The following is a 22423-nucleotide window of genomic DNA, read 5'->3' on the forward strand; positions in this document are numbered from 1 at the left end:
GTGTGTGTGTGTGTGTGTGTGCAGTGCCCCAGGCAAAAGGATAGTCAAAAACGAAACTTAAAATCATCAGTGCCGCTGCTGCTGAATATGCAAGCAAAACTTTTTGCACCGGTTCCTGGTCTTTCCATTTTAAAATTTAAAATAAACAGAAAAAACTCCTTTATAAAGCTATGTACTCTTCGAGATCGACCTTAGGCCCCTGGCTGGCGTTGAGGTAGGACCAGTCGTACCTGCAGGATATGGAGTACCGTGTTTCCACGCTTTTATGCCGACCGGAAACTTTTACTCCATAAAACCAAACTTTGCGCAACACAAAGCCCAACTCCCGGCGGGATTTCCAAAGCCTGCCGACGCCGTACAGTAATGAACATACTTTTCTGCTTAACCGGAGCGTCCTCACACAGCGTCCCGGGGACCGCAGCCGAGAAATTGCAATCGTAGCGGAATGCGCCTCGCCAGGTGGGAAGGCTAGCCTTCACGCGCTGTAAGCTAGTTAGGTGCGCCCTCTGGTAGCCTTCCGTGCGAACTTTGTTAATTGAATAAGAGTTCTTCTCGCTTCGTCTGGCGAGAACGGATGCGGGACTCTCTGAGCTGGGACTGGCATCATCTTCACATCATGGCTCTACGCTGCTCCTCGCCGGGTTTTGGTTGATTGTGGCTGATTATGTTTGCGACGGTGCACGGGGCCCCTTCCCCGCTGCCAGCGTATCGACACGACACTGAAGGGAATTGCGCAAATAGGATCCGAAGCCGATGCCGAAGCATAAGCCTTTCGCTACCAGCACTTATGGAGAGTCCTCCACGCAATGGAATTACGTTGCTGCGGTTTGGAGCGCGAACTCCGTCAACCGTCGACGACGGTGCAGATGAGAAACGGTGTTCTGCGTGGCTGAAGAGGCCTCTGACTTTGCACAAGAGGACCAAAACACACATCCCCATACGGTGATGTGCGTACATCCGCAAGGAGCGAGTCGTGTAATTTGATTTATGGTTTCAATTAAGTGATATCGAAAGGATTAGACATTTATCGCTGGGATGCTGCGGGTTGTATCACCGAGTCCCGGGGGTTGATATTAATTATTGCGGATGCGCAACTACCAGCTTACGGATATGGCTTCACTTCTCTCGACGCGGCGAGAAAGTTTTTCATCCGTTTGCCACAGCCATACGAGTGCCTCGAGCTTGCTGGTGATGAAATATGACAACCAAATCCCAAACGGCCCAGGCCAACTTCATGCCATACCAAAGGAAACCGACGACACCAATAAGGCTTCGATTAGACTCTTCCCGGGACAAGGAGGAAGAATAACGTCGGTAGCTTCCTTCAGCGCCCTCTATAAGCGAAAAAAAGGCCTTGGATGGGGCCCCAGCTGACGCAATTCACTGACATCTCCGTTAAATGAGGCCGGCTAGCTAGGATGTACGCATCAGGACGTCCTGTATTTGTCCCTTTGATGAAAGACAGTTGCTTCCGTTCGCGCGAAATTCAATTACGGTCGCGACCGGACCGGAGACCGACGCAATCGTTCGTTTCATCTGGCACACGAAAAACGAATTCAAATACAATCTAAATCAAATGAATTTTCATCAGCCAGCTTCTCGAAGGACGGTAAACTCGAACGTACCTAGAAGGACCGAGGAAATTGTAACACAATGAAAGCAATGGGGTAGAGCAAAGAAACGATTACAACACTGTTATCTAATAATGCCTCCAAAGGTTGACACTACGAACGGTTTCTGGAAACGACGAACGTCTACTAGTTCGTTTTTTCCAACGAGAGAAGAAAGTTCAAACACAAAATAGATTAATTTTTAAAAAAGTCATGTACCTAGAAATAATGTTCATTTTATTTTATTATAAAGGAGGAAATATAAAATAGTTACATACCTTGAAGCCTTTGTACCACTCCTTAATCGTAGACTCATCGTATCGAGTGTGCGATTTAAGAAAGTCCATGTCCTCCTTGGACAGCCGGTCTTTACTACCTAAGCAGCCCATATCCTGTGGCATAAAAGGAAAGAGATAAGAAAACCGAAACACGTTAGAACTCAGTTTGTTTGCATTGATTTAAAATACAACAGTGAACAGTACGAATCCCAAAAAAAAAAACTGGTAGCCGAATATATGCCAACAGACACGGTATGAAGAGAAGCAAAAGACGAACTGAGGTAGTGAAAACATAACTTAGTCAAAAAAAAAATCCAAATAACCCAGATCACCAGAACTATTCTTCCTCGGTTTTGGTATAAATTCAACTGAATAATTTCACTCTTTTCAATTTTAGTAAACGCAAACTAAAATAAAACAAACTGCAAAGAACAACCCGAAAGTGCATGCCAAATTTGCAAACGGAAACGAATGCCCAGCATTTTCCGTTAAAGCGTCCGTACTGATGCGATGTTTTTCCCCACCTTCACGCAAAGCAACGAATCATCGTCTTCGCGTGTGAATGGATTCGTGAACGGATTGCCGACCGTCGGCTCGGCGGTGACGTCCGCGACGGGCACGAAAAGAATTGCACGATGGAGAAGCAGAACCACGTGCGGCAGTAACGATGGCAGTAACGCATGTAACGCCGTCGATCGTACAACTCGTCTGGTCGATCCCAGTTTCCCTCCAATGAAAATGTGCATATTGTGCGTAGTAGGCTGAGGGCGGATGGTGAATGTGGTGTGCTGTGGAGTGGTGTGTTGATTATGGTGCGATGTCACGACGTGCACTGGGTTCGTTCGTGTGTGTGTGTGTCTGAGCTATCTTTTTGCTTTGGATTGCTTGCTTGATCAGTTATCGTGTTCGAGGGAAATGGTGAAACGGTGAGCGTGTGTTAAGCGAAACCAAAAACCATATCACTGCAAGAGGACAAGAAAGAGGGAAAGATAGAAGAGAAGAAAGAGAAAGGTGTCAAAGTAAGAGAAAAACGAATCTTCTTAGATCAGGTTAAGCATGGTGAAGGAACAAATACAGTTGGCAAATAAAAATGGTAAAGCAAAAACGGCTCAGGCAAATCAAGAGAATGCGAACAACAAGCGAATATGAAACGTTTTTTAAAATTGCAGAGAAAGTTTATAGCTTTTTTATCACAACTCAACAAAAACACTTTTTGTTTTGTCTAGAATCAATTCAATTTCTTTTGTTCAATGCACATAACAAATGCTCCCTTGAGGCGTTTCTGGCACACCTGCTGGAAGCTTTTTCATTTCCTTTTCGTTCCATACCAATGAACCGGACGAAATGAGGACATTTGAAGCGATAGTAGCCAACCCATCTCTCCCCCTTGCATTGGGCTTACCGAGCAACCAAGATTGCTTTCCCGCCCCCAAAACGGTACGATATCAAACGAAGCGCAACAGTATAATGGGCCCGCTTTAGTGTCGGCTCCTTGGAGACATAGAACAGAACACGTTGCTACGACAAACGAGATCGGATCAGTTTCAACGTGTCAATAACGTAAGTTGCGTGACGTGGCGAGAGGGTACAGCGTTTGCAACATAAACGAGGTTGACGAGGTAGGAAGAGAGCAAAACAAAGCCCAAGAAAAAACCATCTTTGGACAAAGATAGATGTTTTCTCGCCTGCCAGAGTTCGTTCAAACACAGCTGGCTTTCGTAATCGGATTACGGCGGAGATACACAATGGTGTGTTCTGCGTATGCCGTGTTGATCACCACTTTATAGCTCGATGGAAAGAAGCGTTAAAGAATTTGATCGGTGCAGAACAGTGCAGAACTGTTGAAAAGAGTTAAAATAATAAAATAGTGGAAATATGGAGAAAGTTATATTTATGAAAGTAAACTAAATCGCATGCAGCGTAGTGCTATACAAATAGACACACATGTCGAAAGAACTGAAATAATTTCTAGACATCGGAATTCAGAATCATCGCTGCCATTTGCATCTGCATTTTAGACATTTAAGGCATTTTAAATAAAGTTTTAACGCAATAAATAAAGTAAGTAAGTAGTATTTATTTTTATTATTCCTGTCGAACTCGAAATTTTAATGCTTTCAATAGTATAAAGCTTGATTTGATCAACACAAATTGGTACAAATCAAATTAATTTGGCAACAGAACTGTTACTCCACTTTGTGGCATCGTTAAGAACCACATCGGTTCTGACTAATCATGATTTGCGTGGACACAAACACACACACCAAAACAGCTGGAAAATGGAGGAGCAAAATAAAATATTAATCCACTACAATTTGGCTTTAGTTGCATAAAATAAACTCTCTGACACACCAAAACCACCACACCGAGAGAATGATGGTAGTGCGGTGGGTGGTTTTCGGTTTCGATTTGCACTAATGACCTCTGTCAGCATAATGAATTCATCTCGAGCGCCAGCTTTCATCGAACCGTTGACGAAGCGATCGAAGCGGGAGCCGTGATAGATTAAATGAATTACGCAAAAGCAACAGTAGCACACAAAACGCCAATCGCAACGCAAGGCGGAGGGAAAACTAGCACCGCACCGAGTTAGAATTTTCCCGGGAAGGGTCCCCGTGGTTCGAGCGAATGGAAATTAGTGAAAAACGAAAATCTGCTGGGATTAGAGCGAAACACGAACGGCGTGCACAATTTGCGTTTCCAGCAATCTGTCCAGCTCGGCAAAAAAGCACCCGTACCGACTCGGGTCGACCAAACCACAGCCGCAAAAGCTGTCCCAAAGGGGAAACCCGGGCTCGGGCTATGGCGCCGGTTTAAACGGCCCGTCGCAAACCACGTCAAAATGGAGTATGTTTTGAATGAAAAATCGAAACGATTCGTAACGAACTACAATTCATTTTTCAATGGGTCTCCCGATGACCTGAGGTGCATTCTGGAGGTTCGTTTATGCATGTGGTCTCGGAAAAGTCGTTTCGGAAACCCCTCCGGTATCGACGAATCCAGTTCGGAAACTGTTGCAAAATTGAAACCCCTTTCCCCCCGACAGTCCCATCCATGTTCACATCCAACCTGCAGCTGTACATTCAACCGAATCGCCACCAATCAGTGTGCATCCCGCCGCCACCGTCATCCCCCCTCTTTCCACTGTCGATCGAGCGTGGTTGAACCTCGGTCAGCCCATTTGGGATTATCGTAACACGAACGCAACCAGACGCGTCCCTGCACGAGGAAGCACTATCCAATTTGCAAACCGTAGGTAGGTGGACAACGAAAGTTGCTGGTCGATGGTGAAATCAGCTGGGATTTAGTGCAGAACAACAAAACTTAATCTAACCACAGGCTAGAGCCACCTTGACAAGGCGACACTCAGATAGACAACTCTCACATACAACAAAAAATATGCTAACTAACTCTACGTCGAGCGGGGGGGTTTTTTTGGCGTTCCACCACTTTTAACCATCGAAAGCAACTCGTTGTATCGCCCATCACCATTCAACGCACCGCTGTTTTCGATGGTTGATGGCGATAAAAATTCAATTTACTCTCACCTGTAAGCTGCAGCGGCGATCGAAAAAAAAATACAGTTTTCCCTCCTGCAAAATGATATTTTGCTTTGTACGAACCGATGCTCAGTACATAAACCTTATCGAAAAGGTGTATATTTTACTAACTTGGTGTCAAAACCACGTTCAATCCAGATTTACTTCCGTAACAGTAATAAAAACCAAACCTAAATGTGAACCACCAGGCGTCTCCATCACAAACCGAAATGAACATATCAGTGCCAAAGGACATCTTTTAACCAGAAATATTATGAAACGTATAGATTCACCTGTGCTTTATATTAATTCTAACCAACCGCATCTCCAATGTATAAAACTTTGAATTGAAAATAAATGTTTCTCGTGAACGACTAGGCGCCTCCATTTGGATCAAAGTAAGCGTGGCATTTTACTTAAGTTTAATACCCATTTATCTCCCCGAACATTACGAATTTTTAACAACGAATTAAAACAAAACAGCAAATTTGTTGTTAATTTTTGTCTAACAAATCTAAATATAAAACTAAAGCTATTGGATTGAAGGATTATTCATTATCGAGAATAAAACGTCATTTGCATCTGAAGAATAATTTACTTTGCGATTCTTTTAGAATGAAATGATATGCTCTGACAAAATCTTAGCAAAGCTATTGATATGTTTTTCATCCTCTCGATTTGTGGTAATAAACAACCGGCTAGATACTGAAGAACATTTTAGGTAACATGGAATGAACGGAACAATTTATTCTAAACTGGTCCAGGTATCCCCGGTGAGTATCTACAAAAACCTTCTCTTCGCTTCAAACCGAACTCGACCAAAGCAGCATGACCCTATACTTCTCATTAGCATAGTAAATAAATAAACCATCTAAATATCGCTTACAAACGGCACATCCATCTTGATTATCACCCATCCGTAGGGACAAACCGAAAGCAGCACCGGTGTTCGTACCATGAAGCTTTAGCTTTTTCGGTTTAAATAATTCTACGGACCAATTTCGCCTCGATACACCCCGACCCCCTTCTCCCATCGTCGCCTTCGGAGTTTGATCAATCTGAATTGTCGAAACCACGTCGTCCCATGGTGACTTCGAAGGGTTACGCTGTCCGTCTCAGATGGGACCAAGGGTTCCTCCTAATGGCGGGAATGGAACCCCAAACGGCCCCACAATCATCGGGGTTCCAGCGGTGGAAAGGGTGATTAGTGGTAGGCAGGGGTCGGCGGCGGCCATCGAAACCGAAAACATAAATAACCGACACCAAATGGAGCGTACGACCACCCTCTTTCCAGTGAATAGCATATTCCTGCGGTTCTGTTGGCTTCTTTCGACGTTGAAACCAAAGACAAAATGGCCAACTAGAGACCAACTACCCTTTTCCATCGGTAGGTACGCACCCCGGAACATCGTTATCGTGTAGCCGATGATGGTGTTGTTGCTGGACTTCGAAACGGGAGAGAACGGGGTTTCTTCTTGAGATGGCACTCCGTTCCAGAACGATCTCGCATCATTTTCCCGTTCATTTTTCCCGCCGATTTATGCCGATCCCAGCGACCAAGTGTCAATGATTGTACGTGAGTGGAATTAAGCAAGCCACGGGCATGCAAACCCTTGTACTACGAGGGTTAAGTTCCGCATCCCTTCAACTATGTTCCAAGCAGCTCATGAAAAGGATGAAACCGGAAACCAAAATTCTGGCGCCGACCCGTCCTTTGCGGCTAGCCAAGGCTCATGACGGCCGAAGCGTCGGGAAATTTTCTGGCTTAGCACTTGACAATCCACTTGATCGTGGGTACGCCCGGGCAGCCCTTGCTTATTATAATAATGTTCCACTGATGTAGCCGAATGGCGTGGCATCGTAGAAAAAAAAGGACGCAAAAGTGAATACTAAAACACGTCGGATGAGTATTATGTGCTGAATTTGTTCTTGAGCAAATAAATAGGCCTTATCTATGGGATCACTCGGTTTTGAAATAATAATTTTCACTAAAAGGCCCTAGCCATTACGGCGGGCAGGGGGGAAAATATGCAAAAAAAAACTTTGTCCACGTGATGCAAATAAAATAAAATACGTTACGAAACGAGCGGAACCGAGAACGGGCACAAACAGAAGTACCCGGACGTGGCGGATGGTTTGCCCTTTGGCGGTTGTCTGTGTTTGAGCATATTTCAAATTGATTTACACGCGCTACAGTTCCACCGTTCCATGTACGGGAATTTCACGGAGCGGAATGTGTAAGGGACTATCATAGATTAGGGACAAAAAAAAAAACAGCACGTCTCGTGATGAATAGTCGACGGTAAAATACAGGCCCCTCCTAAACGACTCAATGTGGGCAACCCCGGACAAGTTGCTATTTGCATTTTTAAGCAAGCGACGCGCTAATAGTCGAGGATGATTCAATTATCGATGCTGCTCATGTAGTTTCCATAAACATTGGATTTTCCACCAAACAACATGAAACGTGTCTGGATTGGTGGACGTGGATAGAAAACAAACCCGTTTTGTAACCCGTTATAAAATGTAACTAAATCGATAAAATAGTTTTCTCTTTGCAACACTTTTCTATCTCCAGATCATGGCTATAAATATAATCACGTTTGTTTCATACATTGAGGGATTTTTGTGAAAATTTGCTACTTATGGTGCACAAAATTTAATTTCGGAAACATCTGGAACCGAACGGGAAAATATAACGATAACGAACCGAGCGCCATCATATTTTACCATACGACTAGAGCGCTCCAAAGGAAGGCGCGAGCATAAGGTGCATCCGCCCGGAGGCTAAGGTTTCGCATTTTGGATGCATCTGGCAAGTATCGATCGTCGATTAAATTCAATTCAAGTCGATTTTCGGCGAGTTTTCCCAATGGAAACCACCCGGCGAGCGCGTTAGAGAAAGAGGGGAAAAAGATACTCTTGCTCTTTTGGGGGCATTACTTTTTTCGTACGCCACTGGAGTGGAGTTCTTTTTTCAGAAATAGCTTTATCCTGTTTCATGCAATTGTAATCCCGTATCGCACTTCATCGAAGCTATACCATCGAGCGCGGGAACAAGCAGGCACAGTAACGTTGTCTCTGTTGCTCGGTTTCTCTATCTACTATCTTCGATCGTTTCCCTTCCATTTCCACCTGCTCCGAACGGAACATGGTTTTTCCATGATATTTATTTTTGAAACTCACATCAAACCGTGTTTATGTTTTACCCATATTCCAATAAACGATACGGTATGCAACAGAGGTCGCTAGAGTGTGTGTTTGTTTTTGGAAAGATTAAACCAATGTAATCGACCGTAAACGGGTTTCGTTTTCGATCAAAAGAAAAGAAAAAAAGGAGTACAAGCGTTTATGTAGAGTAACATTCAGCTTTCAAAATTGAGTACGATGGACGGAAGTGGGAAAATTCTAGTGGATTAAAAAAATCTAATCTGGTGTGATATAAAATATTAGTCTCAAAAATATCAAAGAAGATTTATTTGAAACGGACTGGCTAAACGTGTTTTTTAGAAAGCAGCGCTTTCATTTCGGCTCTCGCAGTTTCCCTTCACAGCCTCACGATGGTTTGTCGTTTACAGATTTCCGACCAACAACTTAAAACGTGTTGAAAATTTTCCAAAATCCAACCCACGCGAAATGTGTTTCTCTTACTTTTAAAGGCACCGATCAACATTTATTCAACGACTCACGCTCAGATGGAAACAGATGAGCACTTTGTAATGTCGGCGGGCCCGAGTGTTGTGTTGATGGTGGATCGACATCCACTCGTCGTCACCTTCTCTTGGCCGAACGCCAGTGACGAAGGGAAAATATGTATGCCAAGCCGCAATTTTAGAATGCGGTTAGCCGACGCCAAGGTGTTGATTCATTGAGTGGAGTACAACATTTTGCGGCACCACGAATGAATGGTTGTTTATTTCCCGAATAACGTGAAAGCATGAGGGGAAAATACAGAGTAAAAAGTGATTGAATTGATGGCCATTCACGAACCAAAGTTTGTATTGCTCGATTGAATTAGAATGCAACGACAATGCTTCGATGACGCCAGGAGAAAATCTGCGCAAATAAAGCGGGATTGTTTTCCCACTGAACGATTGTTTGGACAATTGGACGGCAGGTGGCACGCCGTCCGAAAATGGACAACTTTCCAACCGCGACCCATGGAAGGAAACTCCCACACCCGCTACCTACTCTCGGCGGGATTCCGTTTAGCGGGTTCAGATTTCTGCTTGCCCACCGTGTGGAGCACTTGTTTACAAAAGGGAATAAAAAGATTTTTCTCCCCAAACGGCAAGAGCCACTTCAAACGCCTCGACCTAGCCAAACAACGTACCAAGCTCACGCAAATGGGTTCGCAGCATAAACAATCCAACATTCGCCACGCGGCCAGTGCTGTGTTGCCTTTACCGTCCCGCACATGCTCAAGTACCGGAATGGACATTTTGGAAGGAACTATTTTATTTGAAAGTACAGTAGAACGACCCAAAAAAATGGCTCAAATAAACGCTGGAAAACATGGTCCAGCAAAGTTTCGTAGCGGAATTCATTCGGAAAAACTGCTAAGCAAACACTGGGTTGGTCGGGTCACGGAAATGTCCAAACATGGACAAAAAAATACGCCGAACGGAAACCTCATAATTGCTCCATGCAGCAGCAAAAACCCCAAACGGAAAAGATAATTCCATCTTTATGCTGCAAGAGTTCGTAAAAATTAACCACTCAGCCTAATGGAGCCGCCGAACAGCGGGAGAACGAAGCACGTAAACATAAAAAAAGTACCAAAGAAAGAACTTCGACAACCATCGGTTGCAATTAGCAGCACGACAGGCAAGTCGTCGACGTTGATGGTGGTGAAGTTATTGATGTTGATGATGATGATGATGATAGTGGTGGTGGTGATATTAATAATATTAGCAATGAGCATTGCAGGCGTACACACCATTGCCGTGTACAGGTGTGGGCCGAGCATGAAGGAAAGTAGACGTCCAAAGGACTTCATTTATTAAACGTTGCTTTTGGTTGCGTTTTTGCAACGAACTATCTGCACGGCAACCAACACACATGATGACGATGGGCAGAAGGACGGGTTCGGTTTTTGTTTTTCTAAGCTTAGTAGAAATTACATTTATTTCTTCCTTTCCTAAAAGTTGCCCAACGTTCGCTCGGAAATTCGCTCGCGCCCACCGGCGAGAAAGGTGGTGCCGGTCGACAACACCGACCCTCCGAGAAAATGGGCCACCCATTCGCGTGAAGTAGCGAGCGAAAGCCACGGTAGACGTCATTTAAAATTAATTATCCACTAGCCTCCGAGCCTGGTGCACGATATTAAATTAGAAGCGCGCAAAAAGTGGATGCTTAGCGCCCGAGAACACTTTGCGGACGCGACCCGGACAGTGACGGACGGCTCGGAAGGATGTTCAAGCCGGTGCTGGAGGGGGGCGCACGAGGACCTGATGAGGGTTTTGCTACGGAAAACATCATGTCACAGCTCCCCAACCGGCTGCCTGACCTCGGATCGGATCGGTACCAAACACCAACACGGCGTCCGACAACTTCATCAACAGGACCTCTGGTAGGGGTACATTTCTCGGAAGGACTACACCACCCGGTTTCTAAAACTCCCCTTATGCGTTACACTTTCACGCCGTTGAGTGGCAGTTCTGGCACTGTGGACAGGTAAAGTTAGTGCTAACGGAAACAAAAACCACACATGTCGATCGTCGGTCGGTCTGGGAAGAACCAGCAGAAGGCGCTTTAAAGGACCCAAACACCTAGAGGAACTGCCGAGAAGGATGTCAACTGGTTGAGTACATCGAGAATGAAACTATTAATAGAATTATTTTTAATTTCTATCACCAACATCTTGCTTACAATGATTTATCAGGGCAATTCAACAGCATCTTGTTTCCATCAGTTCTATAAGCTTCATCCAGGGAACGTTCTGCGCTTCATTGACTTCCCTTTTTTTACTTCATTTAAATTGTAATCTTCATCGGAAACCCTCAAATGTTCCATTATGCATCAAAACCTAACCCAAACCTCCATCCCAACACGGAAAAACCCCAGGCCGTACTTATTCCCTAAACCAACACACTGCCGCCTCCCAAAACCAGAGCCCACCTAAAGGCAACGCGGCGTAAAATTGTCCTCGACAATTGAGGGAAAACTTTGCCAGCCCGAAACCACAAACCACGGCGAGGCGTCGGGGCTCATTTGAGGAAAAACTTTTGCCAACCTCGCAAAGAAAGGGATGAAAAAAGGCACGGCGCTGTGGAAGGATTAAAATGAAGAAAAACCAATCCATGTTCCTTGTGGCTTCGAGTGGGAAATTCGAGTTTTCCTTCACGACATAATTGAAGCTTGGAGAGAGAGAAAGTGCGCGCAAAGTAATTGAATTAACGTACCGAAATTGGTTCATCCCTTTGCGGTTCGGTAAATATTTATCTTAAACCCTTTCCCGCAGCGAATGCTTTTGTCCATTCCCCCATTGGCCTAACCACCCGCACAACTAATTCGGAAAGTGTAAAAAAAGAGCATTAAAGTGGCATTCTAACATCCCATGGCGTAACGCCAGCAGTTTTCCGCAGACTAGCCCCGGCAAACAGTCCGAATAAATTTAAAAATTCTGATTGCCCATTTTCATAATGACTTATCCCGGGTTAGGGTAGAGCTTTTCTTCTCGTTACACACGCCACAAAGACTGACGTCAATGTCGTCCAGACTGTGATCGAACATCGTAAAGGTCATACGGCCGACGATGCCCAAAACTTGTCCCTCGACGACCTGGGCGGTTATGTCGCTCGCCTCAAGCAAATCATAATCCAGCCTTTAACCGGGGACTCATTATCGAGGGATTTTGCGTACGACCGACTGTTTCGTTTTATTTCTTTCTTCTCAAGACTTCCACAGCACTTAAACGAGATTCCCAAGCGTGCCGTGTGACAGTAAAGCAGAGAAAGAACAATTACTTATATATTTTTGGGATTACAAAGTACAAAAAAAAAACGCTTGTAACTTTAACGGCGAGAAAAGAACTGGACAAACTTGGAAAACACCTTCCATAACCCGAGTGACCCCCCGGTAAAGGAAGTGTCGAGGGGGGGTGGGTTTCCCATGAAAAGAGGGAGCCGAATGGAACCGAAAGCAACAGGGAAACGGTGCGAGCAAAAACAGGTGGGAGAATAGAGTTGTTAATTACGAAACACGGTCGAAAAGGCTCGTGCTGAAAAGTTGTGCACGACACAACGAAAACGACTCCTCTCACGGCGGAAGGGCCGGGGGGGGACGAACGGCGCCACGACGCCGGCGAGGCTTCGTAGGCGAAAGTTTATTTTGCGTTCAACCGGGAGGGAAAAACAAATTAGACTAATGAGCCTTTTTTCTCTATTTGCATTTTGCGCCCGAGGCAACTTATTCGTGCGTCGTTGCAGGGGCTAAAGTTACATTGGCAGGCGAATTTTATTCGGTTGCCGTTTTTCCTCTCCATCTTTGCGATCAAAAAACAACGCCTAACGGTTTGCATAAACTCCACGAGGCAAACACATTGCTTATAAGACAACGCAATTTCTATCGGAAGGTGCCATGAACACAACCAACTTAAGTTAAAGAGATTTAATGGATTTAAAAAATCTCCTTTTATAGCTACAGTGAAAATATAATGGGTTTAAAATAATAAAATTAGCAATTGAATTACAAATTACTAAAGGAAAAACATAAAACATTAAAGATTAAGGTTAAACAAGATCAATAACCGATTAAATATCAATCACCAATGTGTTATCAACGCGTTTGAAAGGAAAACATGTAATAGCTATCAATATATCGTTCGTTAGTGGTTGTTTGCTGAAAATATATTACCGATTTGTAATGCTCACAGGACAGGAAGCAACACGATGCTTCGAAGAACACCTCTAATAATGGTGACTAACACTCGCGGGCTCGGCCGTGGAAAGGTTGCCAATAAGACAACACTTGCGTTCTCACTGCACGTTTAATTCAACCCGATAGCAACTTTTTGCATAAACTTTCACGATTTCACTAAAATGCTGTAAGGGAAACAACTAACATGAGTCACTCGCGCTTTTCAACCTCTTCTACTGTGATTTTTCATTGTACTTTGTATAACTGTCATTGCATTTTCAAGGGTCTCAAGTCATCGTTTAACTGCACGATTTTTTTTTCCTAAATTCTTTCCGATTGCGTATCGTTGATCGCTAGGAAAAATTCTTCAAATGCATTATCCAGGTCGTTCTATTTTAGCACAAAAAAAAGCGCCAGTTCACCACCGTTCACCGCACCAACAATCTCGTCCGTCTCGCCGCAGAGCGTCGTCCCGATGTTATCGAAGATTTATTTTTGCACCTTTAGTATTTATCCGACGACCGTACGCCACACAGCCGAGCGAATTCCGGGCACAGGAACGTTCTCTTTCCTTGCCTAAGACGGTTGTTTTTTGTTCGATTTTGTTTTTGGAATGGAAAAACGAAAAGCAGGAAATTGTAGTCGGCCCGTCGGCAGCCCAGGCAGGCTGCAGTTTGGCAAATTGTTTCACTTTTCCGTTCCTTCCGGCCCAAGGAGAGCATAGGCCCGATTCGTGCAGTTTCCTTCGGCACGGAGAAGAAAGCTTGAGGAGGTGAGATTGGGGGAGGGGGGCTGAAAACTCTAGACACCAGAACGCAAACCGGTCGACAGTATGGCGTCGAAAATAGATTAATACCCGCTGCACGCTCCTTGCTTGCCGGGCTTGAGGTGGGGACCAGGCAAAGGCAACGCGCCCGAACATTCCCGGCCCCAAAACTTTTGAGGCCAGTCACGGTTTATCGAATCGCCGTCGCAGTATCAACCTCTGTACTTCTGCCTGGCCGGCCAACCAGTCGGACGGTCTTGGCAAGGCTCCGGATCGTCGTGACCTCATCCTGGACCGGTCTCCTGCGGTGTGCCGGAGCCAAACAGAGATGGCCAGTCGAGGGCACGCGAGGGCACGTTTGGACACTTCAGATGCAATGAAGAGGAATAGAAAAAAAGAAAGCCAGGGGTACAGCAATGCCCAACATGGCTGGATTTACCGCTGGCATTTCATTTGGTAGCGAAGTCTTTGGATATTAACTCGACCAACCACAAAAAAAAACAAGAGCGAAAAGGGAGCTGAATACATAGTTCCGCAGCAATCGAACATGAGTGCAAACAAGGGAAAGCAATCCTTGGGAAGCATTTCTATAGCACGAAAAACGTTCCATCCATTACCTCTGCGCGTCCTAGTTTTGCCAGCTTCAGTGACTTTCCTATTAGTGTGTGGCCTTTTCGGACACACAAAAATTGAAAACGCTGCTTGTTGGCCCAACCGTTTTTACGAGCCTTCTGCTTTGGTTGCAGAGGAACACAGCACGCGAAACGTAGGAAAGAAGACAACATTGTTAAACCCGAAAGGAAGAAAAACAAAAAATACCGAAACGCTATTGGTCGAGTTTGTAATACGGCACGATTCGGAGATAAATTGAGTTCAGCAAAACGGCCCAGATAACGATTGGAGATTAAGAAACATTCTATGGATAGAAAGGACTGCAAAGATAAACAGTTCGGGGGCAGAACCTATTCAATTTCCACTGGCTTTGACAAGGACTCGATTATTTCGAGTTGTTGATCGGATTGAGTTATCCCGAGCGAACCAAACAAAGCGTTAAGATAAATGGAACAAAACGATACAGGTGTATTCGCTTCATTGGTCGGGTAAGTCAAGGTTCATTTCACATGAAATTCCTTTTCGAAAACTTCTTAGAACTAGCTTCTGTAAAGCACCAGTTTATACAATGTATTACCAACACGGAAAAAACCATCGCACAGGCGAATGGAATCACGCTATCCTTGTATACCTCTGCCTCTCTCTTTCCATCAGCGTAGGCGTCACTCTGAATGGTACTCGAAATTAAAATACCTTTCGCTGAGCAATTCAAAACGTCCAGGTTCACGATACGTGTCACATGAAATTTTCGCCATTAAAAGTGCGCGTTGTCCATCACACATCAGCATCCCCTCGGGGAAGTTTGCAGGAGACCACACCAACACCAGGACACAACGCGGAGAATCCTTAGTGTTTTGTCAATCGTCCATGTCTAGCGTACGCGACCCGAGGGGGTTTGCCACCAGTGACGTACTGCTTCCGATATCCCTTGTACCATTTTTTTGTATTTAATTTTTTTTACAAATACTTTCTCTTGTTTCTTGGATCACTCAACATTCTAGATTTTTAATAGTAAAAAATTGACAACATGAATTTTGTTTTTCAATTATTACTTTCTACTTTGTTGTACAATCTACTACATATTTTAAGCTTTTTTATGTATGGAGTTCTGTGTACTCTAAAAACTCAACCAATACTGAAACGTCGCTTCTGAAACTTTTCACACATTAAGGTTAAGTATTGCAGATGTTGTCGAAGGTTTGTTTGATCATTATTTTTTGATAAAATCATCAAAATTTTACAATTTAAACGCAGTTTTAACAGAAACAAAACAAGCATGTAAACAAATGTCAAGGTGTATCCAACATAGTTATCCACAACTAAGGTTTATATATGATGGGGAAATTGATGAAATATCAAACATTTTAAATATGTCGTTATTGTAACTATTGAATTCAAACATATCTTTCAAGTATTAGTTAAAACCATAATTCTTCTCTCAATCCCTTCGCCACCGAGCAACGCCGGGGCGTCAAGCTAGTTTATAATAAATTTTAGATATTTCATAAAATGTCGTTACAAAAAGATATTCTATAGCCTTTTTCGTGACCCATGTACTTTTTTGTAGCGTTTTATTTGATCGATTTTAGATGACGACAATATAATATATTGTTTTCATTTATTTTTTTGTCGTACATCAAGAATATCTAAATCCCGAAAATTCCATTTAACAGCGATACCAAAGAAACCGATTCGGTACATCACTGATTGCCACCATGTCCCTTTTCGTACCGATCTCGCGAGAGGATACGGAAAGCGAGCTAGTTTCGTCCACCGTCGTGCACCGAAGCGTTACAGCAGTTACGTAAGTGGCAGCCCTGGGGCCTCGGGGGCCATCGTGAGTCCCGCACCGTGTTCGAGGCATTCCACAACACGGCACGACACGGTTTTGTCGGGAATAATCAAGTGAAAAGAGAGTGTACGACCCACCTGGCTGCCCAAACGCCCCCCACGAAACGGCACAAGTATGCACGAAGGTGGCGCAATCTGGGTACACTTCAAAGCCTTCTGCACACTCTCCGCGGTCTCTCACTCGCTCTCTCTCTCTTTCTCTATCTCTTTCTATAAAGTCCTGCTGTGCAACGATTTTTGCCTACCGGGTCTTGCGCAATAAATCTTCATCGTGTCGCAAAAGTCCTTACGGTAGTATCTTGCGGGTCCCAGTCGAGCCCATTAGGGAGAGGGTTCCTTGACGATTGGCAGTTGACTTTGGGCGACGCTTACGTGCGCCGAAGAATTTTGTTCAGTGGAACGATAAAAAAAAGAACGGTGAAATACAAAATTCTTCACTGCGCTCTTGCGCTCTTCTGCCGGTCGGACCGACGATGATGAGGACGAATCCATCATCATTCTCCGGCAACACCTTCATGCCGCTGGTGCGGTACGTGCCAAAAGCGGTGACTTTGTCACACCGAAACGAGGCGGAGATACATGCACAAGCCCACGACGTTCCATGCAATAAGGACACGGGCTTGACGGACGGGAAAAAATGTCCCTCACAGTCCAAGAAGCCGGCATACTTTAGCGTGAAAAATAAAGCAAAAAAAGCCCCCGAGAACTGAAACGCCACCCTCGGTGTACATGACGTCGGCGTGCCTTCGGGTGAAGAATGCGGTGGAGGTATTAATGCAAATTTCTGATCGTACCATCCGCCTGCAACCGCTCGGGACTTCGGTATTGTTGTCGGCGATACGGGATTTTAAAACTCCCACCTCACTTCCTTCGTTCGCCGAGGTAGGAAAAGTAATGGGGAGTTGCTCTCCGGTTCCGTTTTGGTCCACATTCACACTGCGCAAAAATCCCATTTGAGAAGGAACCGCAGGAAACCAGGTACCTTTGTTCAAAGACCATCAGGGCGACACAGAAATGGGAATACGCTGTTCGAGACACAATCGTCAACGGCGATGTCCGCGCTTCAGAGCCGGTTGGCCATCAAACGTCTCAGCTTCGCGTGACGGGATTTCGGAGTTGGGAAAAATTGTGTGCCCACCCTCCGGTAATCGCAAAGCTGGAGCAAAGGGTGGGAAGGCTGGGGGGGAAAGCCTGCAACAAGATCGATTTAATTTGCACGCCCGGCTGGTGTTGAATTTTTCATCCGTTTCCAACCTCCATGACCGTGTCCTCGCCACAATAATTTGCTTTCATCGCGAGGTTCTCCTGTTCGCATCTTGATTGTTTGTCCAAAATTAAACAAAAATGCTTATGCTGAATTCCTCCGCATGGAAGAAAAAAACAAACAAATTCACTCAATCGGTCAACGAAACAGCACACTCATTTGCCGGATCAAATGGGCGCGAACCTGATAAGGCACTCAAAAAAAAAGAAAGACGTCGAACGGCGCGCCAAAAGCAATAATTTAAAGTACACAAACAACATCGCACACGTCATGGTTCACAATCGCGGGCCAATCAGGAATGTTTACCATACATGCTCGAAAACCCGAACAACCCGGCCGCCGTTCGCTAAATCCATAAGGTCACGGCAGTGACTCCCCGCTTCTTAACCGGTCAGGTGAGTAGCAGACGAGAGAAAGAGAGAGAACGAGAGTGGGGGCAGAAAAAGTAAAAGTCCCAATCACCCCTCGCACTGGAAACTGGTCAGTAGAGTATGACGCGAAACGTCAAGGGCGAACACAACCAGGCTGATGTAGCGCTCTCCAGGCCAGCCAGTCAACTTTCAACTGACCGGGAACTCACTCCAGTTCCAGACCAGAGAGGCTGACCAGAGGCCGCCGGTCGGAATTGAACCTTCATCGAATGCCAACGACGAATGTCAACTGCGGGGCAAGTTTGTGTGCCTTCCGATTGGCCAGCTCCTGTTACACCGGCTTCTATTCGGTTGGGTAAGAGTAAGACGTTGGGGCACGAAGTTCGCGGTCGTAGGTCAATGGAGCAATAAGCTTATTTCGTGTCGTTGCCTAAAAGTCGTAACCAATCTAGGAACATTGTTCCCGTGCGTGCAGTCACCACCACCACCGTTACGTAGTTAGGCTGCGCGATGGAAAGCAATCTTTTTAAAGGCAAACCGATCCTGCCGATTAACCTTTTGCCGAACTTGAGGGCGGCGGTCCTTTCTCCCATTTCGCCTGCTTGAACCAAAGAGTTCAAGAAAGAATCGATCGGAATCGAGCGCTTCCGTGGCCCGAGGAAGATATTGATAGCGTAGTAGCAGGGTCGTATGCAGGTACACTGGACCTAAAAATAGTGTGCCCTTCCGCGTCACAGCCTGCCTTCTCTTCGAGCTTCCAAACCAGGTCCGTCCCCCTAGAGGAACGCATAGCTTCGGGGCTCCCATTTGGGACATCATCATGCCCTCTCTCAGCCCTAACGGCGGCTTCATGATGTAGCCGTGCTGGGACTTTCTTTATAGACTCCGTTTTCACCATCCCTACCGTTGCCTGACTCGTTGCTTCGCTTCTTCGGAACGTCTTCGATCGATTCCGCGACCGACCAACTCCAGTGTGGACCAATTCACCTGTTCCTACCTCGCCCTGGACTCGGAAAAATATCTTTTATAGATGGAGCCTACACCGCCTTCGAACGTTTTTTGGCGATGGCGCACACATACCCTAACGAGTCGTGCATTAAAAATGGCAAAAGGAACAACAAAGAGGGGGGGTATGAAAAAAAAAACCCACCAACACGAGCTCACTAATCACGAGCGAGCGAAAGGACACGGCGTCCTCGCGCTTACCTTCATCGAAGGTTGTCAACGTTCGATAGGTATCTTCGGTTCCGCTCGGTTCTGCACAGTTTACAAAGCATGACACAAGCTGCCTATAAGGACCACGAGCAATGCGGACCGAAAGTGTGTATCGAGAAAGACAACGGACCGACGAATACTGAGAAGAAGAATGGTATTTGGTGAGGAGATGCTGCTGAGGCGGTCGGTGGACTGAGCTGGAGTAAGAAAAATCAATTTCAATAACTTGATGTAGTGACGCCCGCAGCACGGGACGGTTACCATTCCGAGTGAAACCACGTTCGGAGCGCGGGCGTTCATGTTTAATAGCAGGAGGATCCGCATAGACGATGACTTCAGGCACTCTTTCGGTCCAGCGACATTCCCGTGGGATGTGAAACACAATCGCCGGCACGTCGGAAAAGTAAGCTTCTGCCACGGCGTGGAACGTGACAGGGATGACAGGCTTCCGATTTACCACCACCAAGGACGACTGTGTGCACAGAAGCAGCGCCAACGCAAAGAAGGAATAACGAATACACTGCAGAGTATTTTAAAGATGCATTGTTGGGCTCATACCGACAATAACAAATCACAACAAACCGTTCCCTAGCTGTATGAGGATAGTAACAGTATTTACCATAAGACTTTAATCAAAATCAAGAGGAACAGGAACATCCTCTTCCGACCGGTTTATCCTTTGAACATAGGCTGAAACATTCTCTGATATTACTCCGAACATATTTAAATTAAAGTAATATCTTTAAATAGTATAGGCCGGAAAAAAAGGAATCGAAACGATCCTTCTGAGAGGTACGAAACCTAACATTGGACTTGGTTAGAACTCGTCCCACTGTTCCAATTTGAAAGGCGTAGAAAACATAAAAGTCAACTTGGAAAAAGTACTTTTCATTTCACCACTGAATCATCCACTCTCAGCCTGTTATCTGCTCGGGTCCCAGTGTGACCGGACAGCATCCCTCTCTACGTGGAAACCGAACAACTGTCCGACACCGGACACGAATACGACAGCTGGCAGTACACGCTATTTGAATAGCGCCCCATAAGCCTTTTATCTGCCTAGGAAAGTATTACAGCTGCATGGCATGCAGGCAGGTGGCCATTATCGTCGCCGACCGAATGCCCGCATGAACAACCGAGTTCCAACCTCGGCAGCTGATCAGAAGAATCCAAACCAATTCTGCAAGGGCAGAATGTGAACATCGTACCAAAAGCTCCGTACGGAATGATAACGTCCGACGTGTTCGTCTCCCGGAACCAAAAGGTTGGTGATGATGATTACGTACTCGTAAAGGGAGAAAAGAAAAAAAACCCTGTTCAGAACATGTGAATGTGAATCGAAATGAAGCCAGCCATTTCGAGGTCGTTCCACATCCCGAAATGAACCAAATCAAAGGGAGTTTCTGTTTGATGGGTTCGAGTCACCCCCTTCCCTAATGGCGTTGTTCTGGAGGAATATGGATATCAATCAACGACTGATCTCTGAAGATGGTGGAGAGAACAAACAAATGAGTGAAGGATTATAGACGTCCACCATCAGCGCCGCCACCGTTTAAGCGCGCCGACGTAATCTAAACGCTACCGTCCAGAGATCCAGATCGGAGAGTGTTGCGTGGGCATTCCGGTGCGTTGGGGGAGCCGCTCGGGGAGAAGAGGGAAGACCGCCGCTACCCAATTGCCACGCGCAATACCACAGACAATAGCGCGGAAAGTGAGGTTAATTGAGGGCACTTTTCTCAGCCCTCGGCGCGATAGGCCGGAATCGGGAAGAGGCACTCTATATAGCGCGCGCGCTCCTAACCTCGAACCTGTCTACTATCGCGAGCCGAAGGCGGCTAATTTATGGTCGGTGGTAGCGCAACGAAAACAAAAAAACGGTTTAACGACCGTAACAAATCGCCGATATAATGCTGCATGTGTTTCGCATTCATTCAGGTTTGGTTGGGCGGTAGAGCTTCTCGTCGGAGTGCTATCAGGTTTGACCTAGTGAAGTTGCTTCAGGTTACCCGAGGAAGCCTCGTTCGAATGTCACGTACTCAGCACCGAAAGTACCTGTGGGCACCCCGAAAGGAGTATTCAATTATGCATGGCACACCACCATCCACCCACACACACACACAGTCCGTGCCGTCATCCAAGGGTAAGATGTAGCCGACACCTTATGGCGAGCCAGTAACGTTCGCCTGTGGTTATTTTTAGCCACCAAAGACCTACATTCGGACACTTTGGAGTACAGCAGAAAAATAAAACTTGGAACCATGTGCGTACTTGATCGACTTGGAGGTGGGTAAAACAATCGACATACACACACACACACACACACACGCACATGCACACACCTGGTGAGCAAGTATGTAAATTGTGGAGGAGATCGGTGTTCGATTGGATTTGCGATCGATGCACAAAACCGATAGCAACACATGACCGGGGTAGAAAGGGTGGGTGAGCGGCGTGAAGTTGTTTATGATTCGGAACCCTCCGTCTTCGGTGGTGTGGGGGGTGGGAAATGGATTCCACTTCCGACCGATGGGGGTGGCCGTGGGATGCACACCTTTCAGTGGCGATACCATCTGGCGGAACGAATCGAAACAGATACGTCACCCTCGGGTGTTTATCGCCGGCCCTCGTCGGTCTAGTGACACATCCGTCAAATCCGGCCCGGGGAAGCATTGGGAGCACCATACCATTACCATTCCGCAAAAACTCTCTCTTCCAGTTTGCGTTTGATTGATAGTATCTTCGAGGGCGGGACTACTATCAAAAGGTAAACCCGTTCCCGTCGGCTCAGGAAAGGAGAACCGCGCAGTGAGGGTGGGAGGGTGCACTTGAACTTGTTGGCTGTGAACATCTCCAACGTGCGCACCGATCAAAAAAGGGGAGCAACAAATTACAGTGAAAAAGCGGCAATCATACGCCATCCGCAAAACGTTGATCGTGCCATAAATCACCCCCTGCTTAAAATCCAATCAGGGAATCCACAACGTGGTTTTCACTTCGCGGGCTGGGAGGAAACCGGACAGGAGAGGAAAATTTCGAGCCAGCAGGTGGCCGAAGAAA

General features: G+C 45.8%; 1 protein-coding gene across 1 annotated transcript in view; it reads right to left on the minus strand.

Annotated features, from left to right (window-relative positions):
* LOC131281227 (neuronal calcium sensor 2) overlaps nt 1–22423 on the minus strand; it is an 86961-nt gene that overhangs the window by 31277 nt on the left and 33261 nt on the right. Inside the window, exon 2 of the mRNA XM_058310494.1 lies at nt 1889–2002. Coding sequence (XP_058166477.1) covers nt 1889–1999 — 111 coding nt within the window. The 5' untranslated portion in view covers nt 2000–2002. The remainder of the gene's footprint in view (nt 1–1888; nt 2003–22423) is intronic.

The sequence above is a fragment of the Anopheles ziemanni genome, chromosome 2, assembly GCF_943734765.1.
Source record: "Anopheles ziemanni chromosome 2, idAnoZiCoDA_A2_x.2, whole genome shotgun sequence".
NCBI lineage: Eukaryota > Metazoa > Arthropoda > Insecta > Diptera > Culicidae > Anopheles > Anopheles ziemanni.